This window comes from Camelus dromedarius, chromosome 9 (genome assembly GCF_036321535.1).
Source record: "Camelus dromedarius isolate mCamDro1 chromosome 9, mCamDro1.pat, whole genome shotgun sequence".
Lineage (NCBI taxonomy): Eukaryota > Metazoa > Chordata > Mammalia > Artiodactyla > Camelidae > Camelus > Camelus dromedarius.
The window spans coordinates 67256456-67282688 of NC_087444.1; the positions used below are offsets into that span (position 1 = coordinate 67256456).

Here is a 26233-nt window from a genome sequence, read left to right on the forward strand (position 1 = left end):
TTAAAACATAAGAACATTTGTTAATGTTAAGTCACTATATTAAAGGGAAATGATGATCCCAGAAGAAAAAATAATTAAATAAAATTCAACATCCAATCATAAAGTAAACTCTTATAACATATGAACAAAATAGAATTTCTTTATACTAATGAAGTGTATTCTTATGAAAATACAGCAAAAATACGAATAACAATGAAAGTTTAAAATCAAGTCCAAATTCACTTTGTGGTATTCTTTCCCCAAACCAGAAAATCCAATCTAATCATCAGAAAAACATCAGACCAATACAAATTGAGAGAGATTCTACAAAATACCTAACAAGCATTTTGTCATAACTGTCAAGTTCATAAAAATCAGAAAAAACTAAGAAACTGTCACAGACCAAAAGATATGACAAAAGAAAAAAGACATTAATGTACAAATGAACTGATTTACAAAACAAAAACAGACAGAAAACAGATATAGAAAACAAACCAAAGGGGAAGCAGAGGGAGGGATAAATTAGGAGTATGGGATTAACAATTACACAATACCATATATAAAATAGATAAACATCAAGGATTTACTGTATATCACAGGGAACTATATTCAGTATCTTGTAATAACCTATAATGGAAAAGAATCTGAAAAAGAATTATATATATGTATATCTATCTATCTATCTATCTATCTATATCACTTTGATGTACACCTGAAACTAAAACAATATTGTAAATCAACTATACTTAAAAAAAGACATTAATGGAAAAATATAAAATCTGAATACATTCTGCAGTTTAGTCAATAATAATAATGTACTAATCTTGGGTTCTTAGTTTTGACAAATATACCACAATAATGTAGAGGAAACTGATATTGGGTGAGAGGTATATGGGAATTCTCTATACTATTTTTGAAACTTTTATGTAACTATAAATTTATTTTAACATTTAAAAAGAAAAGAAAAAATTATGCCTATACAATCATGAAAAAAGATGAAGACAGAAAGTAACACTACTTCTATTGAACATTTCCTGGAAGGTGTACCCACTGCAGTAAGATTAGAAAGAGGCACCCAAGTTACAAGCATAGGAAAGCAAGAAAGAAAACTAAAAATATTTGCAAATTTCATGATTAGTGAAGACTCTACTAATTATTGGAATAATTAGTTTTACTAATTAATGAGTTATGACAAAAATCAACACATAAAACATCAAGAAAGAAAAGTTGATTTTATGTAGCTTTTTAATTTTTGCTACTGTATCTATATGGAATGCCTTCCACAACATCCTGTAAATAATAATAATAAAATGATCAATATGATTAAAAAAAGACTCTAGCCAGGCTAACTAAGGGAAAAAAAGAGAGAGAAGACCTGAGAATGAGATAAATAAAATAATGGACATCACTACAGATCTCATGGACTTAAAATGATAATAAAGAAATATTATGAACAACTCTATGCCCACAAATTTTATAACCTAGGTGAAACAGAACAATTCCCTGAAAGACACAATATGCCAAAACTTACTCAGATGAAACAATCTGAACAGGTGACAATGTATAAATGAAATTTAATCAATACTTAATAACCTTCCAAAATAGAGGGTACCAGGCCCAGATGGGTTCACTGGTGAATTCTATCAAAAAATTAAGGAAGAAATTATTCCAATTCTCTACCATCTCAGAGGATAGAAGCAGAAGGAATACTTCCTAACTCCATTCTATGGGACCAATATTACCGTAATATCAAAACCAGACAAGACTTACAAGAAAAAAACTACAGACCAGTATATCTCATGAATATAGATGCAAAAATTCTCAAGAAAATATCTGCAATTAAATTCAATAATATCTAAAAAGAATTATGCACCAGAACGAAACAGGATTAATCCCAGGTATAAAAAGCTGGTTCAACCTTTGAAAATCAATTAATGTAACCCATCACACCAACAGACTAAAGAAAAATCACATAATCATATCGATAGATGCAGAAAAAGTGTTTGACAAAATCCAACATTCATTCATGATAAACTCCATAAACTAGGAATAGAGGGGAACTTCCTCGACTTGAATCTGAAGGAATCAACAACAACAAAAAATCTCCTAGAACTACATATGGGATTATAGCAAGGTTAAAGATTAAAAGGTTAATATACAAAAGTCAATCAATTTCCTATATACCAGTAATGAACAAGTGGATTTTAAAATTAAAACCAATATGACCTACATTAGCACCCCCCCAAAACAAAACACTCAAGGTCTAAATCTAACAATAGGTACAAGAGCTATATGAGGAAAACTACAAAACTCTGATGAGTGAAATCAAAGAAGAACTAAACCAATGGAAAGATGTTCCATGTTCATGAATGAGAAACTTCCATACTGTCAAGATGTCCGTCCTTCCCATCTTGATCTATAGATTCAATGCAACCCAAATCAAAATTTCAGCAATTTATTTTGTGGATGTTAAGTTGATTGTATCATTTATATGAACAAGCAAAAGGCCCAGAATGGCCAACACAATAGTGAAGAGAAACAAAGTTGGAGGACTGACACTACAGACTTCAAAATTTACAGTAATAATACAGCAATTAAAATAATGTGGTAGTGGCAAAAGAAAAGAGAAATGGATCAGTGGAACAGAACAGAGGGCCCAAAAATTGTTCCTCATAAATACAGTCAACTGGTCTTTGACAAAGGAGCAAAGCAATACAATAGAGCAAAGATAGTCTTTTCAACAAATAATGCTGGAAAAACTGGATATCCACTTTAAAAAATGAATCTAGATTAAAAATTAAATGTATTACATTTCCTAAAAATAAATTACAAAAATTAATTTAAAATGAATCATAGACCTACATACAGAATGTAAAACTATAAAACTCCTAAAAGATAACACAGAAGAAAATCTAAATGATTCTGGGTTTGGTGATGACCTCTTTTTACTTAAGTTTTTAAAAAAATTTTAAATTTTATTTTGTATCTTTATTGAGGTATAGTTCATTTATAATACTATATTAGTTTGGGTTTACAGCATAGTGATTCATCATTTTTATAGATTATACTCTATTAAAAGTTATTACAAAACAATGGCTATAATTCCACGTGTTGTACAACATTTCCTTGTTGTTTATCTATTTTATATGTAGTAATTTGTATCTTTGAATTCCAAACCCCTATCTTCCCCCTCCCTTCTTTCCTCTTCCCCACTGGTAACCACTAGTTTGTTCTCTATATCTGTGCATCTGCTTTGTTTTGGTATATACATTCATTCATTTTATTTTTTAGATTCCACATTTAAATGATACCATACTTTGTATTTCACTGCCTTATTTTACTAAGCATAATATTCTCTAGGTCCATCCATGTTGCTGCCAATGGCAGAATTTCATTCTCTTTTATGGCTGAGTAATATTCCATTTTATATACTTATCTATATCTATATCTATCACATCTTCTTTATCCATTCCTCTGCTGATGGACACTTAGGTTGCTTCCATATCTTGGCTATTGTAAATAGTGCTGCTATGAACATTAGGGTGCATGTATCTTTTAGAATTAGTGTTTTCAGTTTTTATGGATATATACTCAGGAGTAAACCTGCTGATTCATATGGTAGTTCTACTTCTAGTTTTGTGAAGAACCTCCATACTGTTCTCCATAGGTGGCTGCACCAATATGCATTCTGACCAGCAGTGTACAAGGGATCCCTTTTTTCCACATCCTCATCACATTTGTTATTTGTAGACTTTTTGATGATAGCGATTCTGACAGGTGTGAGTTGATATCTCATTGTGGTTTTGTATTTCTTTAATAATTAGTGATGTTGTGCATCTTTTCATGGGCCTGTTAGCCATCTGTATGTCTTCTTTGGAAAAAGTCTATTCAGGTCTTCTGCCTATTTTTTTTTATTGGATTGTTTGGATTTTGGGGTTTTTTTGATGTTGAGTTGTATGAGCTGTTTATATATTTTGAATATTAACTCCTTGTATGTCTATCATTTGCAAATACTTTCTCCCATTCAGTAGGTTGTCTTTTTGTTTTGTCAGTGGTTTCCTTTGCTGTGCAAAAGCTTTTAAGTTTAATTAGGTCTCATTTGTTTATTTCATTTTTTCCCCCTTAGGAGACAGGTCCAAAAAAAAAAAAATATACTGCTACAATTCATGTCAGAGTGTTCTGCCTATGTTCTCTTCTAGGAGTTTTATAGTTTCAGGTCTTACATTTAGGTTTTTAAAACATTTTGAGTTTATTTTTATACATGGTGTGAGGAAATGTTCTAACCTCATTATTTTAGAACTTATTTTAGATTTTTTTTGTACAATTTTATTTATTTATAGGAGTTAATTAGGTTTGTTCCTTTATTTTTTAATGGAGGTACTGGGGATTGAACCCAGGACCTTGTGCATGTTAAGCATGCACTCTACCACTGAGCTATATCCTCCCCTCCAATATCATTATTTTAATTGTAGCTGTCCAGCTTTCCCAGCATCACTTATTGAAGAGACTGTCCTTTCTCCATTGTATATTCTTGCTTTCTTTGTCATAAATTAATTGATCTAAGTGTGCATTCATTGCTTTCCTTTCCGTTCCATTGATCTGAGTGTCTGTTTTTGTGCCAGTACCACACTGCTTTGATTACTGTGGCTTTGTAGTATAATCTTAAGTCTGGGAGGGTGCTTCCTCCAGCTTTATTCTTTTTTCTCAAGATTGCTTTGGCAATTCAGGGTCTTTCATGATTCAATATAAATTCTAGGATTATTTGTCCTAGTTCTGTGGAAAATGACACAGGTATTTTGATCAGGATTCCATTAAATCTGTAGATTACCTTGGTTAGTATGACTATTTTAACAATATTAATTCTTACAACCCAAGAGCATGGGATATTTTTCCATTTCTTTGTATCATTTTCAATTTACTTAATCAGTGTTTTATAGTTTCCTGAGTATAGGTCTTTCATCTCCTTGGTTAAGTTTGTTCCTAGATATTTTACTCTTTTTGATGTGACTTTAAATAGGATTGTTTTTAAAAATTTCTCTTTCTGATAGTTGATTATTAGTGTATAGAAAACCAACAAATTTATATATATTAACCTTCTATCCTGCAACTTCACTGAATTCATTTATTACTTCTAACAGTTTTGTGGTGGAAACTTTAGGGTTTTCTATATAAAGCATCATGTCATTTACAAATAATGATAGTTTTACTTCTTTACTTCCATTTGTATGCTTTTTATTGATTTTTCTTGTCTAGTTGCTGTGATTGGACTTCCAAAACTATGTTAAACAGAAATGACAAGAGTCTGCATCTTTGCTTTGTTTCTGAATTCAGGAAAGTCTTTCAGCTTTACACCATTGAGTATGATGTTAGCTCTGAGTTTTTCATGAACGGAGTTTATTATGTTGAGATATGTTCCCTCTATACCAGCTTTGATAAGTTTTTATCATGAACGAATGTTGAATTTTGTCAAAATTTTTTTCTGTGTCTATTGGCATAATCGTGTGATTTTTATCCTTCTTTTTGTTAATGATGTGTATCATATCAATTGATTTGCAAATATTGAGCCATCCTTGCATTCCTGGAATAAATCCCACTTGATCATGGTGTATATTCCTTTTTATATACTGTTGGATTCTGGTTGCTAATATTTTGTTGAGGATTTTTTTTAATCCATATTCATCAAAGGTATTGACCTGTATTTTTTTTAAATATCTTTGGTTTCAGTATCAGATTGATGGTGGCTTCACAGAATGTATTTGGGAGTGTTCCCTCCTCATCAATCTTTTAGAATAGTTTGAGAAAGATAGGTATACACTTTTCTTTGTATGTTTGGTAGAATTTCCCTGTGAAGCCATCCAGACCTATACTTTTGTTTGCTGAGAGTTTTATGATTACAAATTCAATCTCACTGCTAGTTATCTGTTTGTTCCAATTATCTGTTTCTTCTTGATTTAGTCTTGGCATATTCCATGTTTTTAGAAATTTGTTCATTTCTTCTAGGTTGTCAAATTTTTTGGCATATAATTGTTCATAATATTCTCTTATGATTTTTTTTGTATCTCTGTGGTGCCAGTTATTATTTCTCCTCTTTTATTTCTTGTTTTCTTTATTTGATCCTCTCTCTTCTTGCTGAGCCTGGCTAAAGGTTTATCAATTTTGTTTATCTTTTCAAAAAAACAGCTCTTATTTTTGTTGATCTTTTCTTTTTTTGGTTTCTATTTTATGTATTTCCCTTCTGACCTTTATTATGTCCTTCTTCTGCTGACTTTGGGCTTTGTTCTTTTTCTAATACCTTTATGTGTTAGGTTAGATCGATTACTTGAGATTTTTCCTGTTTCTTGAAGAAGGCCTATATCGCTATAAACATCCCTCTTAGTACTGCTTTTGCTGCATCCCAAAGATTATGGAGAGTTGGGTCTCCACTTTCATTTGTCTCAAGGTACTTTCTGGTTTCCTCTTTGATTTCTTCATCGACCCATTTGTTTCACATTAGACCATTGTTTAGTCTCTATGTATTTATTATTTTTCCATTTTTCTTTCTCTAGTTGATTTCTAGTTTTATACTGTTGTGGTCAGGGAAAATGCTTGATTTAATTTCTATCCTCTTAAATTTGCTGAGAATGTTTTGTGGCTTAGCATGTGATCTATTCTGGAAAATGTTCCATGTGCAATTGAAAAGAATGTATATTCTGCTGTTTTGGGATATAATGTCCTGTAGATATATAGTAAGTCCAACTGGTCTGTTGTGTCATTTAAGGCCATAGCTGCCTTACTGATCTTCTGTATGGATAATCTGTTCATTGATATAAGTGGGGTATTAAAGTACTCTACTACTATTGTCTTATTGTTAGTTTCTCCCTTTATGTCTGTTAGTATTTGCTTTACTTATTTAGATGCTCCTGTAATGGGTGCATATGTATTAATAAGTGTAATATCCTCTTCTTGTATTGATCCCTTTATCAGTATATAACTCCCTTCTTTGTCTTTTGGCATAGCCTTTGTTTTAAAGTATATTTTTTCTGATGTAAGTACCGATGCCCTCACTTTCTTGTCATTACTATTTGCATGAAATGTCTTTTCCCACCCCCTCACTTTCAGTCTGTGTCTCTAGCTCTGAAATGAGTCTCTTGTAGGCAGCATATAGATGAATCTTGTTTTTATCCAATTAGCCACTCTATGTCTTTTGATTGGAGCATTTAGTTCATTGACATTTAAAGTAATTATTGATGGATATGTACTTATTGCCATTTTATTACTTGTTTTCTAGTTGTTTTTGTAGTTCTCTGTTCATTTCTTATTCTTTGTTTCTTCCCTTGTGAGTTCATGGTTTTCTTTAGTTATTTGCTTGTGTTCCTTCCTTTTTAGTGTTCGTGTATCTACTGTGGTTTTGATTTGTGGTTAGCACAGGGTTCATATATGTTGACCTATAACTATATCTACTTGTTTTAAACTGATAGTCATTTAAATTCAAACAAATTCTAAAAGATCTACATTTTTACACTCCTCCTGGCATTTTGTGTTATTGATGTCATATTTTACATCTTCATATTTATCCCTTAACTATTTATTGTAGTTATATTTGCTTTTACTTTTTTTTGGTCTTTTAATCTTCATTTTGGCTTATTTCAGTGGTTGATCCTAGTCCTTACTATATTTTTGCCTTTCATAGTGGGATTTTCCTTTTCCTATAGATTCTTACTGCTTTTCCACTTAAAGACTCTTTAACATTTCCTTAGGGTAGGTTTAGCATTAACTCTTTTAGTTTTTGCTTCTCTGGGGAGTTCTTTATCTCTCCTTCAATTCTAAATGATAACCTTGCTGTGTAGAGTATACTAAGTTGCAGGTTTTCCCCCTTCAGCACTTTGAATATGTCATGCCGCTCCCTTTAGATCTGGAAATACAGAAAAACTGGCTGATAGCCTTATGTAGATTCCCTTGTAGAGACCCTTGTTCTTCTCTTCCTACCTTAAGAATATTGTTTTTATCTTTAATTTTTGCCATTTCAATTATGATGTGTCTTAGTGTGGGTCTGTTTGGGTTCATCTTGTTTGAGACCCTCTCTGCTTCCTGTACCTGAATATCTGTTTCTTTCTTCAGGTTTAGGATGTTTCCAGCCATAATTTCCTCAAACATATTTTTGGTTCCCTTCTCTGTCTCTTCTTCCTCTGGAACCTGTATAATGTGAATGCTGGTATGCTTAATGTTATCTCAAATGTCATCCCTCTTAAATTGATCTCACTTTTTAAAATTTGCTTTTATTTTGGCAGTTGTAATTGGGTCATTTCCATTATTCTATGTTCCAGATCTTATGTATTCTTCTATGTCATTTAGTCTGCTATTCATTCCTTCTAGCATGTTTTTTAGTTCCATTTCTTAATTCTTTAGAGGTTAGAGCTGGAGCTGGGATTGAGGTGGGACTTCCTCTCTGTTCAGTAGCCATCACTGCCCTACTGGTTGTGGCTGGGGTGGGGGGAATCTGATCCTAAGTTGTTGGAGAGGAAGCCTGAGAGTCAGGGCCAAGGTGGATCTGTTTCCCTTAAGTGTGTGTTTTCCACTCTTCTAGCATCAGGACCCTCATCCCAGGTTGGGGGTGGGGTGCCAAAGCAAGATGGGGCCTGCATGGGTTCTCAGCCCATGTTGGCTGCAGATGTCTGACTGTCTCCAATGTGCTGTCTGTCCAGGCACCAGCAATTGTTTCCCTTGCTCTGTTCTGCTGGTAAAGCTCATCTTACTCTCTCCAACGCATTCAAACATTTTGTTTTCCTCCTTCAACAGAGTGCAGGAAACTTGGACTTCTACAAATGCTCTCTTTTGTAAGTATCTGCCCAAATCAGCTCTCTTCAGGTTTACCATGATCATGGCCAAGAGGGGCTGGGGCTGGTTCTCAGACTCCTGCTGGCTTCACAGCCTATACTGAGGACTTTCTGCCTATTACTTGATACATAGGTGTGTGAGACTCCTCTCAGGTCCCTTGGTATATACACATAACTCCCAAAGAGGCAATTTGTGGATCGATGCCAAGTTTTAGCTGTTAAAAGGGGAGGTGTATGCAAAATGGAGGGGCATCTTATGCCATCACGAGGCTGATGTTATTCTTCAGTGTTCAGATTTATGAAGGAGCTATCCTATTTTTGTTTTCACCTTGGTCTAAGTTTGACGGTGCACTTTCCTTCTTACACTTCACAATATTTATTTTTCTTTAAGAGGAATTATTCCTTGTAAAATAAAGAATAAATGTTGATCAAGCTTTTCCTATATCCACTTACATAAATATCTTTTTTTCCTTAATAATGTCTTTGATGTTGAGTAAGGTATAGATCATGGTTAAAAGTTTATCCATACGTAACAAACACTCAGAAGATAACAATGGTGATGGCTAAACTAACCAAGTGTTTATTATGTGATGTGCATAATTGTAGAATCCATATAAGAAGCCTCTGAGGTATACTAATTACGCCCACATTACCATAAACACATCATATATGTATAGAAAAGGATCTGGAAGAATAAGTAAGTTGGTTAACATTGGGGAAGTAACTGAGGTCAGGGATGTTGGTCAAAGAGAAGCACAGCTTTACCTATAATGTATAAATCATTAAAAGCATAAGAGATCCACATATTATCTCTAAAATGAACAACAAATAAAGTAGACACAATCAAAAAGGGCCAACCAGGTAACTCTTTATAATGGCAAGATTTTCAGTATTTGACAAAATAGGGTTTGATAAAAACAGTTGAATATTTTCAAGCCAATAAAATAGTAACAATATATTTACAGACAAAGAATATTAAAGGCTGGTTGTAGAATAATCACACTTTCTTTCGAAAACAAAGCCAGATATAATTTTAAAGGATTTTTCCCAAAAACTTGACTGTGATTGTCTATGACTGTAAGACTACAGATAACTGTATCCATTTTTTAAAATTCATATCTACATTTTATGGAGGAAAATTGTTCTGCAAAAAGGAGAATATAAAATTTATAAAAGGTAAATAAAACAATCTTCTGAAACAAAAAGTACACATCCATAAGATACTAAAGGATACTTAAAAGTAACAGTAACTTAACACAAACAGAGTAAAACACAGATACAAACACAGATATGCAAATTTAAAAAACAAAGGCTGACTTGATATCCAAACTTTACATGTATAAAAATATAACTTACCATCAAAAGGCAATAAAAAATACAAAAATAGATATGTGTATTGAATAAATGGTGTTAGGATGAGAAATGAGGGAGGGAGAAAAGGGGTAAATTTAGACCTTCAATAATAATTTAAAATAATTCTGAAATGGATCAGCAATTCTGTTAAAACCCATAAAAATTAAAAATATTAAAAAGAAAGTAGCAGGGTTAGCCCCAAAATAAATTTCAAGGCTTAAAATAAAGACAACATATAATAAAAAGGGTTTCAATGTTTAATATTCACAAGTATGAATTTTCTGAAAGTAATGAAAGAATGAATTTAGATAAAAATCTTTAAATATCTTATTTGGTGTTTTTTTGTCTGAATTTCCTCCAACTGACTAACTGATTATGTATAAGTAAGGCATTTGTACCTTAATTACATTTGTAGAGACTCTCACTAGTATGAATTTATGTGTTGTGTGCTTCCTTAACCATATAATTTCAATTTATAGAGTTTCCAATTCAGAGAGCTTCTCATTAGCATGACGTTTCTTATGTTGCTGAACTTCTGAAACCCTCCCAAAAGCCATCCCACATCCTTTACATTCATAATGCTTCTGACCAGTATGAATTCTCTGATGTTGAGTAAGGCTTGAGCCAGTACCAAAAGCCTTGTCACATTCGTTACATTCATAGGGTTTCTGACCAGTGTGTATTCTCTGGTGCCGATTAAGAGCTGAGCCACTACTAAAGGACTTTCTGCATTCTTTACATTCATAGGGTTTTTCACCAGTGTGAATTAGCTGATGTTGAATAAGTTTTGAGCCACTACCAAAAGCCTTCCCACATTCCTTACATTCATAGGGTTTCTCACCAGTATGAATTCTCTGATGTTGAGAGAGGTCTGAACCACTACTAAAGGCCTTTCTACATTCCTTACACTCATAGGGTTTCTCACCAGTGTGCATTCTTTGATGTTGGATAAGTTTTGAACCACTTCTAAAGGCTTTCTCACATTCCCTACACTCATACGGTTTCTCACCAGTGTGAATTCTCTGATGTTGAGTGAGATCTGAGCCACTATTGAAAGCCTTTCCACATTCCTTACAAACATAAGGTTTCTCACCAGTATGAATTCTTTGATGTCGAGTAAGGGCTGATCCAAAACTAAAAGCTTTCCCACATTCATTACACACATATGGTTTCTCACCAGTATGAATTCTCTGATGCCGAGTAAGGGCTGAACCACTACTAAAGGACATTCCACATGCTTTACATTCGTAAGGTTTCTCACCAGTATGAATCCTTCGATGTTGAGTAAGATTTGAACCACTACCGAAGGCCTTCCCACAATCCTTACATTCATAAGGTTTCTCACCTGTGTGAATTCTGTGATGCCGAGTAAGGGCTGATTCAAAACTAAAAGACTTCCCACATTCCTTACACTCATAAGGCTTTTCACCACTATGAATTATCTGATGTCGAATAAGACCTGATCCAAAACTAAAGGCTTTCCCACATTCCTTACATTCATATGGTTTCTCACCAGTATGAATTCGCTGATGGTGAGTAAGGTTTGAGCCGCTACCAAAGGCCTTCCCACATTCACTACATTCATAAGGTTTCTCACCCGTATGAATTCTTTGATGGTAAGCAAGGTTTGCACCGCTACCAAAGGCCTTGCCACATTCTTTACATTCATAAGGTTTCTCACCAGTATGAATTCGCTGATGTCGAATAAGGACTGATACAAAACTAAAATCCTTCCCACATTCCTTACATTCAAGGAGTTTCTCATCAGTATGAATTCTCTGATGCTGGGTATTGAAAGTGGGCATGTCTTCAGGAGTAAATATCATTTGACTGAAATGTCCTTCCTGAGATTCCTGTTTTCTCTCAAACTGGCTTTTACATTCCCAATCACCTCTGAAACTTGAACACTCAATGCTGTTTTTTACAAGTCTTTCCATTATCTCCCATCAGGATGATTCTATTCCATAAATATCCTTTTTCAGAAATAATTCTTGGTCTCAACCTTGATTCACAGTCTGAAAGAAAATATAAAAACATTCACTTTTTGTGTGTGTGTTCTGGGAGAAATGAAACTTTTATATTAGATATGAAAGACTTAACTGAAAGTCATTTGCATGAAAAATGAGTGGCTTAATACAGTTCTCATATATGATTGGGCAATTTAACAAATGGATAAGGAAATAGAAAGAATGAGGAGAAACACTAGAAGGTGAAGGAGATATTTAGGAAAACAGATTAAGTCACTTGTACCTAAATAGTGATTTAGATAAACATCCCCCATAGACATGGGGAAACTGATAAATATAAAGATGTCTAGGCCCCACCTCAATTTTGTTAGAGGATAAGACTAGTGTCATATATAGTTTTAAAAGAACATAATTACCCTTTAACCCATTTCTTAGGGTTGTTTAGAGTATTAAGCAACTATACCAGGAAGGAAAAATCTAGGATAAATGGTCATAAATTACATTATCTGAAGGAGATAAAAGAGAAAGATACTTCAGATGTAGCAGTATCTTGATGAGAGATTAATGAACTGAATAAGTCTGGAATGAGCAATGGAGAGGGGAGATTCTTTTGTGGTTAGAATATAGTTTGTTTATGCCATTTGATAAAATCTATGTTTGCCTATGAAGTCTATGCGGCTAATCTTGGGAGAACAAAAAATGGTACTCTGCAAAGGCCACAGCAGAGTAACTGAGAATGTAATTTTAAAGTCAGAGAGCAGGGAGAAGAAGATAGGTGAGACTTGTGGAAGATTACAAGGAGGATGCAGATAGATGAGGAATCTGAACCCCAGCTCTGATGATTATTGAAATGATTCTGAAATCACATATAATGTTTTTATACAGTTGAATAAAGTAACCCTACAGTGTTTGGTAGCTATATTCTGGAAGACTTAAATGCCGTAAAAGAGACCAGCAAAAGAAAAGGATTCAGAGACACCAATTAAGACCCTGAATAAATACCTCAAGCCCCAAAAGGTGAATACATTGCAACCCCATTCTCTTTCTACAACACTCAAATAGCAAGCTGGTTTAGACGAGGCCTAAATATGCCTTGAAATTGTTCTTTGCATCTCCACTGACAATAGCTAATCCTAGCCCAAATGGCCTTTTACTTGGATATTGAAGCAGTATTTTAGCTAGCTGCTGCATTTCCAGCTTTGGACCCTTAGCAGTCAGAGTGAAATTCAGTCTGGCACTGTTCTGCTCAAAATGCTTCATTGGTTTCCCATTGTCCCTAGGATAAGACCCACACTTCTAAATTTACTCTAAAAAATCCCTCCAGGATCTGCCTCCTGCTTGTCTCTTCAAGCTGACACCTCTCTCCCATCAACAGTAAGCTACAGTTACATTGGTCTTCTTAGTTCTTCAAATGCACTAAACTGTAACACTCCCCTCCCCAATGATTTCATCTGCCTGAAATATTCTTTCATAGCTCCGTTCCTACTGCCCCACTCTTAAGCTTGCAGGTTCCTGGTCACTGACCTGAACAATACAGATCTTTTCTAAATACTCAGTCTTAAATGTATACATCCTGCCATTACTTCTCAGAGCACTTTTTCTTTTTTCTCCCTTTCTTTGTGTTTTGTTTGGTAATAGGTGATTACACACTTGTCCCCTACAATTGCAAATTTCATATTTTTTTGTATTTTTACTTAATATGTCTGCTACAGTAGAGCCAAGATTCAGGAAGCCAGGAATAAAATCTGTTACTTTAATCAACTTAAACCCTGGCACATGAAAAAAGATCAAAATACATTTACTGAATGGCTAAAATAATAAATTAGTTTCAAATTTTATTATCCTTAAAAATAACTTCTAAAAACAATATTTCTCTAGGAAAATGATATATTTTCTATCAAATAGGACAAGCCAATCACATGTAGTTATTCTTGTCCTTCAAAAAAAAAACTCACTAAAAGGAATGAAATGGATTTTTTTAAAAAAGAACAAACCCACAAAGTCAATGAAAGTCAAAGAGGAAATAGCAGCTACAAAACTTTTGAAACTGGGAAGCATGAAGATAAATGACAAACAACTTAACAAACCAAAGAAGGAGAAAACCTAACTCAAAAGTAAGGAAAACCCTGAAGGGGATGATTTATGCTGCAAACCCCTGAAAGGCTTAAGAAATGGGAGCACTACGTACTTAAGAAGGTCTACCAGTTGGCACACAAAAAGTTAAACCAGCTTCTCAGTATCTCCTCCAAAATACAGACAGGCAAATATCATCACACATTTGAGGGCATCTTGTAACATAAAAGAGATTAAACATAGCCCAAAGGAACTTAGAAGAGAAACTATATGGAAAAACAAGGAAATTTCCAGAAGCCACCATTACTACCATCAGAGGGATATGAGAAGCCATTTCACGTAATAGAAGACTAGGATAACATAAAAGAAGCAAGAGGCAAAAAAGAATTCTTAGAAAATAAAAATATAAAGTGGGAATAAAAACATATCATTAGAAGAGTTAAAGATAAGTGAAAAAAATCTCTTTAAAAAGTACAAAAAATATGGAAATAGAATGTAGGAAAAACAACTGGAAGGTTATGCCAGGCAGCTCAACATCTAATGGGTGGAGATCGTTTCTGAAAGTGTGCTAATCATCTGCCAAGTATCAGGCAGAGCGTTAGAAGGAAGGAAGGGATTTGAAAACTGCCATTTTGAAATCACCAAACTAATAATTGATTCAGGCAAGGATCTTCAATGGATTCTAAAACCATACAGTGAATGATCGGGATAAGGGATATTCACTTGGTCTCATAGCATCAATCCACAGATTATTTACTAATTATAAAGGGAAAAATATACCTCTTTATGGAAAAGTTTGATACTCGGTACCTTTAACCTTAAATGATAAAATGTGGTATCATCAACAGTAGAACATTTTATGCCTCTGATGTAATGCAATAAATGTTACACCATAATATCACCTCTGTAGTATGCTGGTCACTGATAGGTAAATCTAAGCCTGAATCTGAGCCTATTTCTATGAGATAGTCATCAGAGAAATGGGAATATGAGATATTCTGTAAGACAACTGTCTTGCATTCTTAAAAAAATTCAATGCTATATAAAACAAACAAGAAACAAGGGGCCGTTCTAAATTAAGAGACTAAAGAAATCCAACAACCAAAATAATACATGAATCCTGATTGGATCTGAGATCAAACAACCAACCAAGTAAATAAACAAAAAAATAACATCAGCTGTAAAAAGATATTCTGGGGAGCCACTGAAGATATTTGAACATGAAATATTTGAGGTGGTAATAGAGAGTTTATGTTAATTATCATAGATTTGATACATCACTGTTAATGTTTGGAAAATGTCCTTATTCTTAGGAGATGCATGCTAAAAGTATTTAGGGTAAAATGTCAGGATGTCCTTAACTTATTTTCAAATGATTCAGGGGGAAAATGTGTGTGAGTGTGTGTGTGTGTGTGTGTGTGTGTGTGTGTGTGTGTATTTAGAAAGATAAAGCAAATGTGGCAAAATGTTACAGTTGGTAATTTTAGCTGATGGCTACACAGAATTCACTGGAATATTCTTTCAATTTTTCTGTATGGTGGAAAATTTTCAAAGAAATCAGAAATCACAGATTGTTTTTAAAAGTAGCATTTAAGAAAAATTTCCAGAACTGAAGGACAGAACTCACCATGTTTAATAGGCTCACTTGATAACTAGCATAAAGAACAAAAATGATTCACACTAAGATATGTTTTCATTAGGTTCCAGGACATTGGGAACGAAGAAAAGACCTTAAAAGAATCCAAAGAGTGAAAAACAAGGAACAAACAAAAGACCAGGAATGAAAATAGCTTTGGAGTTCTTCAAAACACGCTAAGCCAGAAGTCATAACTTCAAATTCTGAGGGAAAATAATTTCAATTAGAATCCCATGTCCTGCCAAAGAATCAATACAGTGTTTGAAAGGCCCTTTTCAGATATGCTAGAGCACACAAATTTAACACATTTATCCCTTCTTACATGCCAAGAAATAGGGAGGCATGGAATCCAAGAAATAAAAACTCAACACAGAACACAGAATTTAAAGGCAAATTCTAGAATAATCGTTGTACATGTACACTTGGTAGGGAAGAACAAAGGATTGTAGGAGGGATGTCTTTAAACACAGGAAACTGACAGGTTTCCCAAAGATTTATTTTCTGGCAGACTTTGAGTATGAATTAGCGATATATGGACAACTAGGTACCACTCTCCCTTTCAAAAAAGGTAATATTAAATACACAGAACACAAAGTTGTAACAATCATGAGCAAGGGAACATGATTCTTAGCTGAGTTATGAATAAAATCCATTAAAGAGTAAAGAAATAAGCTACAGAATGGGAGAAGATATTTATGAATATTTACCTGTCAAAAAACTAGTATCCAAAATATAAAGATCTTTTTCAAATCACTGATAAAAAACCAAATGACCCAAGAGAAAAGGAACCACTTAATAAATAGGAAGACATCTGTTGTATAATAATCTGTCTGGCCTTTATCCCAAATTCCTAGAACAGAGTTTCTAAAACCCTTGGAATTTCCCAAGTGATAGAAGTGTCTTTGTTACAGGATTACATGTGAGTTTATGCTTATGAGGTGACTCATGGTTCAGCCATACGTAGCTTCAGCATTGAGGCTGGTCGCCAGAAAAATTGAACAATTCTAACCTCCAGCAGAGAGGAGTGGAGCTGGAGACACTTCAGTCATGTGGCCAAAAATCAATCATGCCCACATAATAAAATCCCAGTGAAAACTCTAGACACCAAAGTTCAGTGGATCTTCCTGGTAGGTGAACACATTGATGTGCCAGAAAGGTAACACACTCTGATTTCACAGGGAAAGGGCATAGAAGCTAAATGTTCCTTTTCCTTCCAGACCTTGCTCTATGTGTCTCTTCCTTTGGCTATTCCTGATTTGTATCCTTATTATTTATAATAAAACTCCAGATGGTTAGTGCCAGAATTGAACCGCAGCACACCAGTTAGGATTGAAATAGTATGGGCATGGATTGGAAGGTTTAATACTGTTGCTCCCCAAAGCAATCTATAGATTCAGTGCAATCTGTCAAAATTTCAATGGCCTTTTTGGAGAAATGGAAAGCCTCTCTCCTTGACTTGCAGATTGCCACCCGCTCACTGTGTCCTCACATGGTCTTTCCTCTGTGTGTGAGCATCCCTGGTATCTCTTTGTGTGTCTAAACTTCCTCTCGTATAAGGATACCAGTCAGATTGGTTTAGGATCCACCTCAGTAGCCTCGTTTTAACTTAATCATCTCTTTAAAAGCCCTATCTCCAGGTCACCTTGTAAGGTACTGGGGTGGGGATGGTTAGAGCTTCAACATTGCAGGGGAGGACACAATTCTGCACATAATATTTACTAAAACCAGGGTTATGGGAGCAGAGTTAAGTTGCTCTTACTGTAACTTTTTGAGTAGTTTTAACGTTTGGAACCATGCTCATATAGTCAAATCCACAAGAATGGATTAATATTAATTTTAAAAAATCAAACAGAATACAAACAGGAACAAATGAACCTAAATGTATTTCAAATGAATAATATAACCACTTGGGGGAGGGGATAAAAAATGAATCCAAGTAAATCTGAACACAGTATTTTAACTATGTACCCTTATCCAAAAGACAAAGAGAACTATAAACAAATATTGAGCTCCTTTAGTAGGTTTGGTACTTACTATAGTATAGGTTAGCAATTCTGAAACTATTTTTGTATATTCTAGAATTGAACAAATTAGTAAATATAATAGGATAATGAGAGTCAGGTTTTTAACCACTGGAGAAGGGAGATACAAATATGGAATAGGCTAAGACTAGAATGAATACTGTAGTCCTAGCACCCAGATCTTGGTTTCTAAATATTTTTTTACAAGAAACCAGGCTCTTTACAGAAACGGTGCACACTGGGCTGGAGGTGAGAGAGTATCTAGAAATGAACCTATAGCATCTTGTTGTGCCAGAAAGTAAGAAAATGCTCAAAGAATCACGGGAAAAGTCAAAAGGAACAGAAGCCAACCTGAATAGGCTCCTATTGGCAAAATCTGGGATGATTTTAGCATCAAAATAAATAGTAAAGATCATATAACCCACTGAGCAAAGTGAAAATCTACAAACTCATACTGACATAACAATTGAACAAATAAGTGAGGGAGAAGGGAATGCTACTCTTTACAACAGAACGCCAACTAATTAACACAGACAAAATCATGGAGATTTTGCAATCCCACCACTTTAAAAACATCATAGTAATAATGGATCTATACCATAATACTAATAGATGCTGAAAGTAGTGACTGGAAGTCTGGTGACGAGCTATTTACAGTTTCAAAGTATCTCCCCAATGATTATCAATTAATTACAAAGAGAAAACTTATCACCTTTACAGTGAAGAAATGTAGTAGATACTATCTTAACCAATTATCAAAGTCAGTATCTCCAAATGGGACAAGTCAATATCACGTATCCCCGGCTAAGACGCACTGAGAAGGATTCAATCACTTTTGTGGTATTCCTACTACAGAATTCACAACCTGAATGTAATTATGAGGAACCATAAGACAAGTCCTAATTAAAGGGCATTCTACAATATAACTGGCCTAGCTTCTTCAAAAATGTCAACATCTTGAAGCATAAAGAAGGAGAAAACAGCTCTTCCAGGTTAAAGATGAAAAGGAGACATGATAACTAAATTCAGCCTGTGATGGCAGACTATATCCTGAACAGTGAGTCGGAGAGAGGGTGAGGGTATGGTGAAGAGCTACAAAGAATATTATTGGGACTAGCAAGAGATTTTGTATATACACTGTTAGACAATAATATTGCATTGTTAAAATTTCTTATTTCAGTAACCCTACTGTGGTTATGTAAGAGAATACTCTTATTCCCAGGAAATAACACACTGAGTGTTCAAGGCAAGGTCACAGGTATAGCAGATACTACTGCCTGCCTCCCTCAAAATCATCCCTCCCCTTCTTCCTTATTATAAGCATTTTTTTCTATAGTTTTTTCATCAGCTCCAGAAAATGTATCATGATTTGCCTAAGCCAGTGGTTCTGAATTCTGATTGCTATTAGAATTAATTGGGTAGCTTTTTAAAAATTCTAAAGCTTGAACCCCACTCCAGACCAATTAAATCTTAATGTTTTTCCTGTCATCTTGTCTGAGCGTATTAAGTCATTAATTCTCAGCTGTGGCAGCACACTAGAATCATCTGGTGATCTTTTAAAAATGATGATGTCCAGGCCATACCGCAGACCAACTAAAACAGACTTGCTGGGGGTGGGACCAAGACATCAGTAACCAAGGTGAAGAATAACCAGGTTAAATTAAATGAAGTAATTAACCCTCTGTTCTACTTGTTCTAATTGTGTTTTTCCACCTTATGCAGCCAGAAGTAACCTAATGGCAGTGGAAAAACAGGTCCTGGCAAAGAGAGCTTCAGGTACTGTGAAGTGAATGAGCCACTATGAAGTTTAACTTAGAAATATTTACTGAAGTTTAAAATACGTGTACTCTATGATCTCCATAACTTCGCTTTAGTATATATCTTAGAGAAGGCCTGTACATCGATGTTCACTGGAGCACTGTTTGCCACAGTGATTAACTATATAAAATATAACCCAGAAAATGATTACACATACCACGGTGTTACAAAATATGGCCTTACATGAAGCAATTAAAGTGAGGTAGCTCTATAGTGAACAGTTCTCCATGCAGAATAAAAAAGCAAGTTTCAGAACAGTAACTATAACTACATAGTGACCACTAACTGACACTAAGTAAATGGTCAGGTCCTGTTTTAAGGGTTTTACATGAACCAACTCAATTTTTGGACCAACCGTATAATGCAATTACTTTCCACACTTTGCAGGATGCTCTTACAATCTTTTTATATAGAAGTATTTTTAAGTGACAAAACAGTACTACATGCACACTTACACGTGTGTGCATTTTTAAAAAAGGATAAATAATTAACTGATAATAGTGGCTACCTTTGGGTACTTTGGGTAGATACCTGGGATTGGGGACTATATTTACATAGGACTTGAGCCCCTTCATAACAAACAAAATTATCTTTATAATGAAAATATAATTATATATGTACTTATAATTTAACTAAAAATAAAATTTTAAAAGGAAAATGCTAGCATTTGACTTAAGGAGATGTTCATTGTTTATAATGGAAATAATATGTAAGCAAACCATGTTTGAAAAAAGGGGCTTGGTAAAATAGTAACAGTATGAGGCCATTATAACTCACGGTAAAGATAAATATATAAAGACATGGACAGTTGTTTATTATGTATTTTGGCATAATAAAGATGGGTTACAGGTCAGTAGGCATAGTATGATCAAATTGAAAAAAGAATCCTAGGTATTTGCTCTCACAATATAACAGCAGTTGTCTTTAATTGATATGAATACAGGTGACCTTTGTTATTTATTTGTGCTTCTCTGTTATTTTCTAAATTTGTTGTAATAATGTTTTTGTAATGAAAGGAATACAGAATACAGCTATCTTCAGAAAAGAAGCGACATATTTGACCAGGTATTCAAAGATTTTTTTAAAACGAAACAATCTAAACATGGCATAGGTACAAGCACAGAGACATAAATTTAAAAATTCAAACAGATTAATACAAACTATTTAAATAATATAACAAGTAGGCAATACACAATGGACTACTATTCAGCCATAAAAAGTAATGAAATCTTGCCATTTGTGACCACATGGATGGACCATGAAGGTATTACGCTAAGTGAAATATAAAAAAACCATAAGCTCTCACTTATCCACTTTAAATGTGAAATTTAAACAAACAAACAAAAATCAAGCTCATAGATACAGAAAACAGACTGCTGGTTGCCAGAGACAGGGGGGTAGCAGGTAAGTGAAATGGGTAAAGGGGGTCAAAAGATACAAACTTTCAGTTATAAAATAAATGTCTTGAGGATATAATATACAGCATGGTGACTATAGTTAATAATACTGTATTGCATATATGAAAGTAGCAAAGAGAATAAATCTTAAAAGTCCTTATTACAAAAAAAGTTTTTTCAACTATTGCAATAATTTTTTCAACTAACAGATGTTAGACTTACTGTAGTGATCATTTTGCAATACAGTTGACCCTTGAACAAAATGGGTTTGAACTGCATGGTTCCACATACACACAAATTTTTTTCAGTAGTAAAATTACTGTACTACAAGATCCGAGGTTGGTTAAATCCGAGGATGCCGATACAGAGAAACCACAGATACAGAGGGTCCACTATAAGTTATATGCAGACTTTTTAACTGTGTAGAGTCAGTGCTCCTAATCCTTGCATTAAGGGTCGACTGTATATACAAAACTCGAATCATTATGTTGTGCACCTGAAACTAATATGTTACACGTCAATTATATCTCAATCTTTAAAGAAAGGTTCCTTTGGGACCCACCAAAAGACTTTTAGTTAAGTGCTCTATACTGTAATTGATATAGAGGTCCCAAGCTAAGAAGTAAAGTAACATTTATTGAATTTCTGATGCGTACCAAGTGTTCTACACATCTTATTTCAGTCTCAATAACACTGAGAATGAGAACCTCCCATTTACAGGTTAAACAGCTCACAGGTGGTGTAGCTGAGATCAGAAGCCACATTTGATACAAGAGCCCATAATTTTTACATCGTCACAGAGACTAGTGCAGGTAAAATAATCTGAGGGATGGTTTGCTTATTTTTTTTTCTGAAGGAGCCAATATTTAAACTCAAGGGTTAGTGAGAATAGATGGCAAAGATGTAGAGGCAGAAACCACCTGATGGAGGGTAGTAGTGGTAGTGGTGGTGGAGTGGGGGTTGTTACTAAGGAAGAAGAGAAGCAAAAAGGGCAGTTAAAAAAGAAATATAATACAGGGAGAACAGTAAAAGGTACAATGCAAAACAGACTTGGTTGGACCAGAATGTTATTAAAATAAAAATAATAGAAAATAAATATCTACATCTGTATCTATTTCATATCCCCCACTTCCAAAAATGTATTTGAGGAGGCTAAGAATAAAGGAAAAAAATTAAATCATACACAAATGTCATACATTGTGGGTACTCAATATTGAAAACCCAGGCTAAGATTATTACTATGATTGATCATTATCTGAAGTAGTTAAATTCCTGGCAGTCAGTGCAAATGGGAAATACTTTAAACAATGGATTAAATGATTCCCTGTTGCCAAGGGCTACCAGGAGATAAGAAAGACCTAGTTGAGAAACATGAAGAACACCTAATATCAATTGAAAGTTTCATGTTATTAGAAGATTCCCCAAATTTCTACTCACATAATTATAGATACAATGCAATTCAGTCAAAATCCCAAAAGATGTCTGAGTGGAACCAAGCTATTTCAAAAATTTACATGGATATGCAAAGGAACACAGTCAAGACACTCTTGAACAAGAACATAAGAGGACTTGCTCCAAATATTGTAAAGTCACAGTGAATAAGAGAGTGTAGTATTGTTACAAGGAGAGACAAACAGAGCAATGGAACAAAATATAAAGTCCAGAAACTGATGTAGACATAATGGTCATTTGATTTTTGACTACAATGGCACTGCAGATCCATGTAGAAAGATGAACTTTTTAATGAATGATACTGGAGCAGCTGGATACCCATGTGGGGGATAATATGAAATTGAATCCCTACCCTACACAAATCAGTTCCAGGTAGTATAAAGACATAAATGTTAAAGTCAAAAACTAGAAAGCTTTTAAAAGAGAACACAAGAAAATCTTCATGACCTAAAGGTAGCAGAAAATTTCTTAAACAAGCAATAACTATTGAAAAAGATTTCATTATGTTAAAATCAAAAACTTCTCTTCACCAGAAGGTACCAGAGTGAAAAACCAGGCCAGAGCAGAAGCTAATATTTGTCACATGAGCAAGTGATAGTAAACTAACATAAAGAAGATATACATTATGTATACACATTATATACATATATTCAACTGCTATAGATCAGAGAAAACAAATTTATTTTGTATAGCACAGGGAACTATGTTCAATATCTTGTAATAATCTTTAATAAAAAATATGAAAATGAATATATGTGTGTATGTGCATGACTGGGACATTGTGCTGTATACCAGAGACTGACACATTGTAACTGACTGTACTTCAATTAAATAAACAAACAAACAAACAAAAAGCACAGTACAGAACAATCTACACTGAATGCTACCATTCACGTATAATTAAAAGAGGAAAGAATGAAAAAAAATCAGAGAAAACTCAATTTAAAAATGGCAAAATGTCTAAACAAGCATTTTACAAAAGAGGATATCAAGGTGGGCAAGAATTGGTGTTCAATTTCATTGATAATAAAGGCATATCAATTAAATGTGATAACATTAGATGTCTACCAAATTGGCAAAAATGTTAAAGTGTGATGAAACCAAGGGCTGGCATGGCTATGGAGCAAAAGGAATCTCTGTAAATTTCTGGTACAAGTAAAAAACTTGCACAGTATCTTTAGAGAACAGTTGGCATGGTCTAGTAAAATTGAAGATGCACAAACCCTAGACCTTAACAATTTAATCACAACGTTAATATATTATATTAAAGAAACACAAGCACATGTGTACCAAAATATGTGCACAAAATATTCATAGTCACATTGCTTGTAATAGCCAACAACTGGAAGCAAGTCAAATTTCCATGAAGAAGTAGAATACATAAGTAGTAAATTGTGATACTCTCAGACAATGAGATAGTGTGTATATATAGAGAGAGCAATAGAAAACAATTAACTATAGTGACAGGAAATATGAATGAAGCTCACAAACATTTTTAATGAAAAAAGACACAGAAGAATGTCTATTCACACAAAGAAAACAGGCAATAACTAAACCTATGTGGTTTTGGAATTCATACCAAAGTTCTAATGATTAAGGACAAAGAAATGATCACAGTGGTTATCACTGGAAGACAACTGTTTGTGATTGTGGAGGGGTACAACAGAGGCTGCTTTAGAGATGGCTGTATTCTTTTTCCTGACCTGGATATTCCTTACATGGGTCTTTATAATTTTCTGTTAAACTGCACAAATGGGTGTTACATGCCTTTTCTGTATCTAATTTGAAAGAAAAAAAAAAGCCATAGGCATTCAAATAAATATGCACCTCTAAAAATGTTTCAAATATTAAATTATGTGGGAAAATATTAAATATAATTTTATTGAAAATGTAGGCTATAAAATGGTAAATGCTGAATAAATTCAATTCTAAAAAATGACACTTTACATATGGATGTAAAACACACTGGGAAGAAAATATCAAAAAGTTACCATTGGTTTTAACTGGAAATGTAAATTTTCTTCATTGAGGGGTTGCCGTACTTTTGAAATTATTTAAAATAATCATGTTTTACTTTGATAATCAAAAAGGAATATGTATATATTTTAAGACAGCATTAAGAAAAATTAAACCATTTGACAAATTAGGAAGACAAAGTCAGATGCACGTGTGGGTTGGGGTTTAGAGCAAATCACATTTCTCAAGGGAAAAATTCCAGGGATCAGGTCACCGGATAGGCAAGACTTCTCAAGAGAAGGAAAGCAAGTCATGTCCTGACAAAAGAGGATTTCAGGAAACAAGGGGAAATGACAAGCTACCTTGCAGGGGCCTTGTGGATGTTCAACAGCCATTCTTTATTCCACTCTGGAAGTCTCTGTGCAAGCAGAGAAGAGCTGGGGAAGGAGAAAGGAGTCAGGAAAAACCAGGCTCAGGTCAACATACCGCCCACGACTTACAGATGTGGGTCAGACAAGGCTTGGGCTTCCTGCTCAACACCTGCATTACAGGTGAGAGCAGGGTCATTTGCAGTTCTGGGCAGAATATGTCCCTGAACTCACAGAGGTCTCCTGGGAACAGAGCGCTGTAGTCACAAAGGCACAGACAAAGGCGCCCCGCAACTACAGTGCTTTAAGGATACAGAATCATAAAACTCACACCACGGGGACTCAGGCACTCCAGACCTCAACACAATGGGTTGCAGACGGCCACACAATCATACACACCACGGGGACAGTCAGTCACAATCAGAGTGATAGGCACCCCACATACTCACATTCTCAGTGACACACATCATGGGGACATAGTGACAACAATATCACACACACACACACCCCCAAGGGGATACACAGTTTTACAACCGCAGTCAAGGAACCGCACACTCGCAAACAGTGCCACACGCGGTCACACAATTAAACCCCGATCACACATGCACTGTCATAACCGCAAATCAAGCCGGCCTCCCCGCCCTCACAGTTCTGTATAGAGTCACACAGACACCGAGACACAATCACAATAAGACACACACACTGCCCACAATCTCCCCTTCTCAATTGGCTCCTGTACAGGCCGGAGGTTCCAGACCCGCCCGGTCCAGACCATCTCACCTACCGCTCCTCTGGTCTGGTCAGCACCGCTCCACTCTACTCGTAACAAATACAGCCCAGCAGCTCCCACAGCGCCCTGAGGCCGTTTGCCACAACCCGCCAGAAAATCCCGCCCACTCCTCAGGAGAAGGTCTAGTTCTCGCGGGAGGGAGCACCAGGCCTAGAGCCTTCTGGGAGATGTAGTCCAGAAAGCCACAGGCTGCTAAAAACTATCTTGGGGAAGTTCCGATTTCCGCACCGGAGGCCTCCCCAGGTCTACGCACAAGGACTCCCTCGACTAAACTTTAGTCAAGCTCCTTTGATTCCTCTTCTTTACTAGACCTCGTCCTTGATCGGCTGACCCTACTTCAGCAAGAATCCCCTGTCTTGATACTTAACGGAGTTCCTCTCAGTAATTTTCCATCCACCTACTCCCGTCACCCCCCCTATATAAACATAAATCCCCAGCTACTGTTATATACCAAGTTGAGTTCAATCTCTCTTCCCTATTGCGATAGTCTTTAATACAGTCTTCGTTATCTGTTTAACGTGTTTGGTGAAACTTTTTGACACATCCCAGCCAGGGAGGCTCTCTCAGGTTTTGGCCGCTCACCACGTAGTGGGCCCCATGGCCTCCTGGG

The 26233-nt window shown here is 35.0% G+C and overlaps 2 protein-coding genes across 2 annotated transcripts in view; both read right to left on the bottom strand.

The window, feature by feature from the left end:
• LOC105096935 (zinc finger protein 420) overlaps positions 1-24884 on the bottom strand; it is a 101870-nt gene extending 76986 nt beyond the window's left edge. The window contains exon 1 of the mRNA XM_031456836.2: positions 24828-24884. Coding sequence (XP_031312696.1) covers positions 24828-24860 — 33 coding nt within the window. The 5' untranslated portion in view covers positions 24861-24884. The remainder of the gene's footprint in view (positions 1-24827) is intronic.
• LOC105096936 (zinc finger protein 345) lies at positions 9644-25683 on the bottom strand. The gene is made up of 3 exons (XM_010989376.3): positions 25618-25683; positions 24828-24902; positions 9644-12160 (listed from the first exon to the last, which is right to left on the bottom strand). Exon 3 carries the CDS (start codon positions 12080-12082, stop codon positions 10619-10621), a length of 1464 nt encoding a protein of 487 aa, XP_010987678.2. The 5' UTR covers positions 12083-12160; positions 24828-24902; positions 25618-25683; the 3' UTR covers positions 9644-10618.
• Positions 25684-26233: the final 550 nt, after the last annotated feature.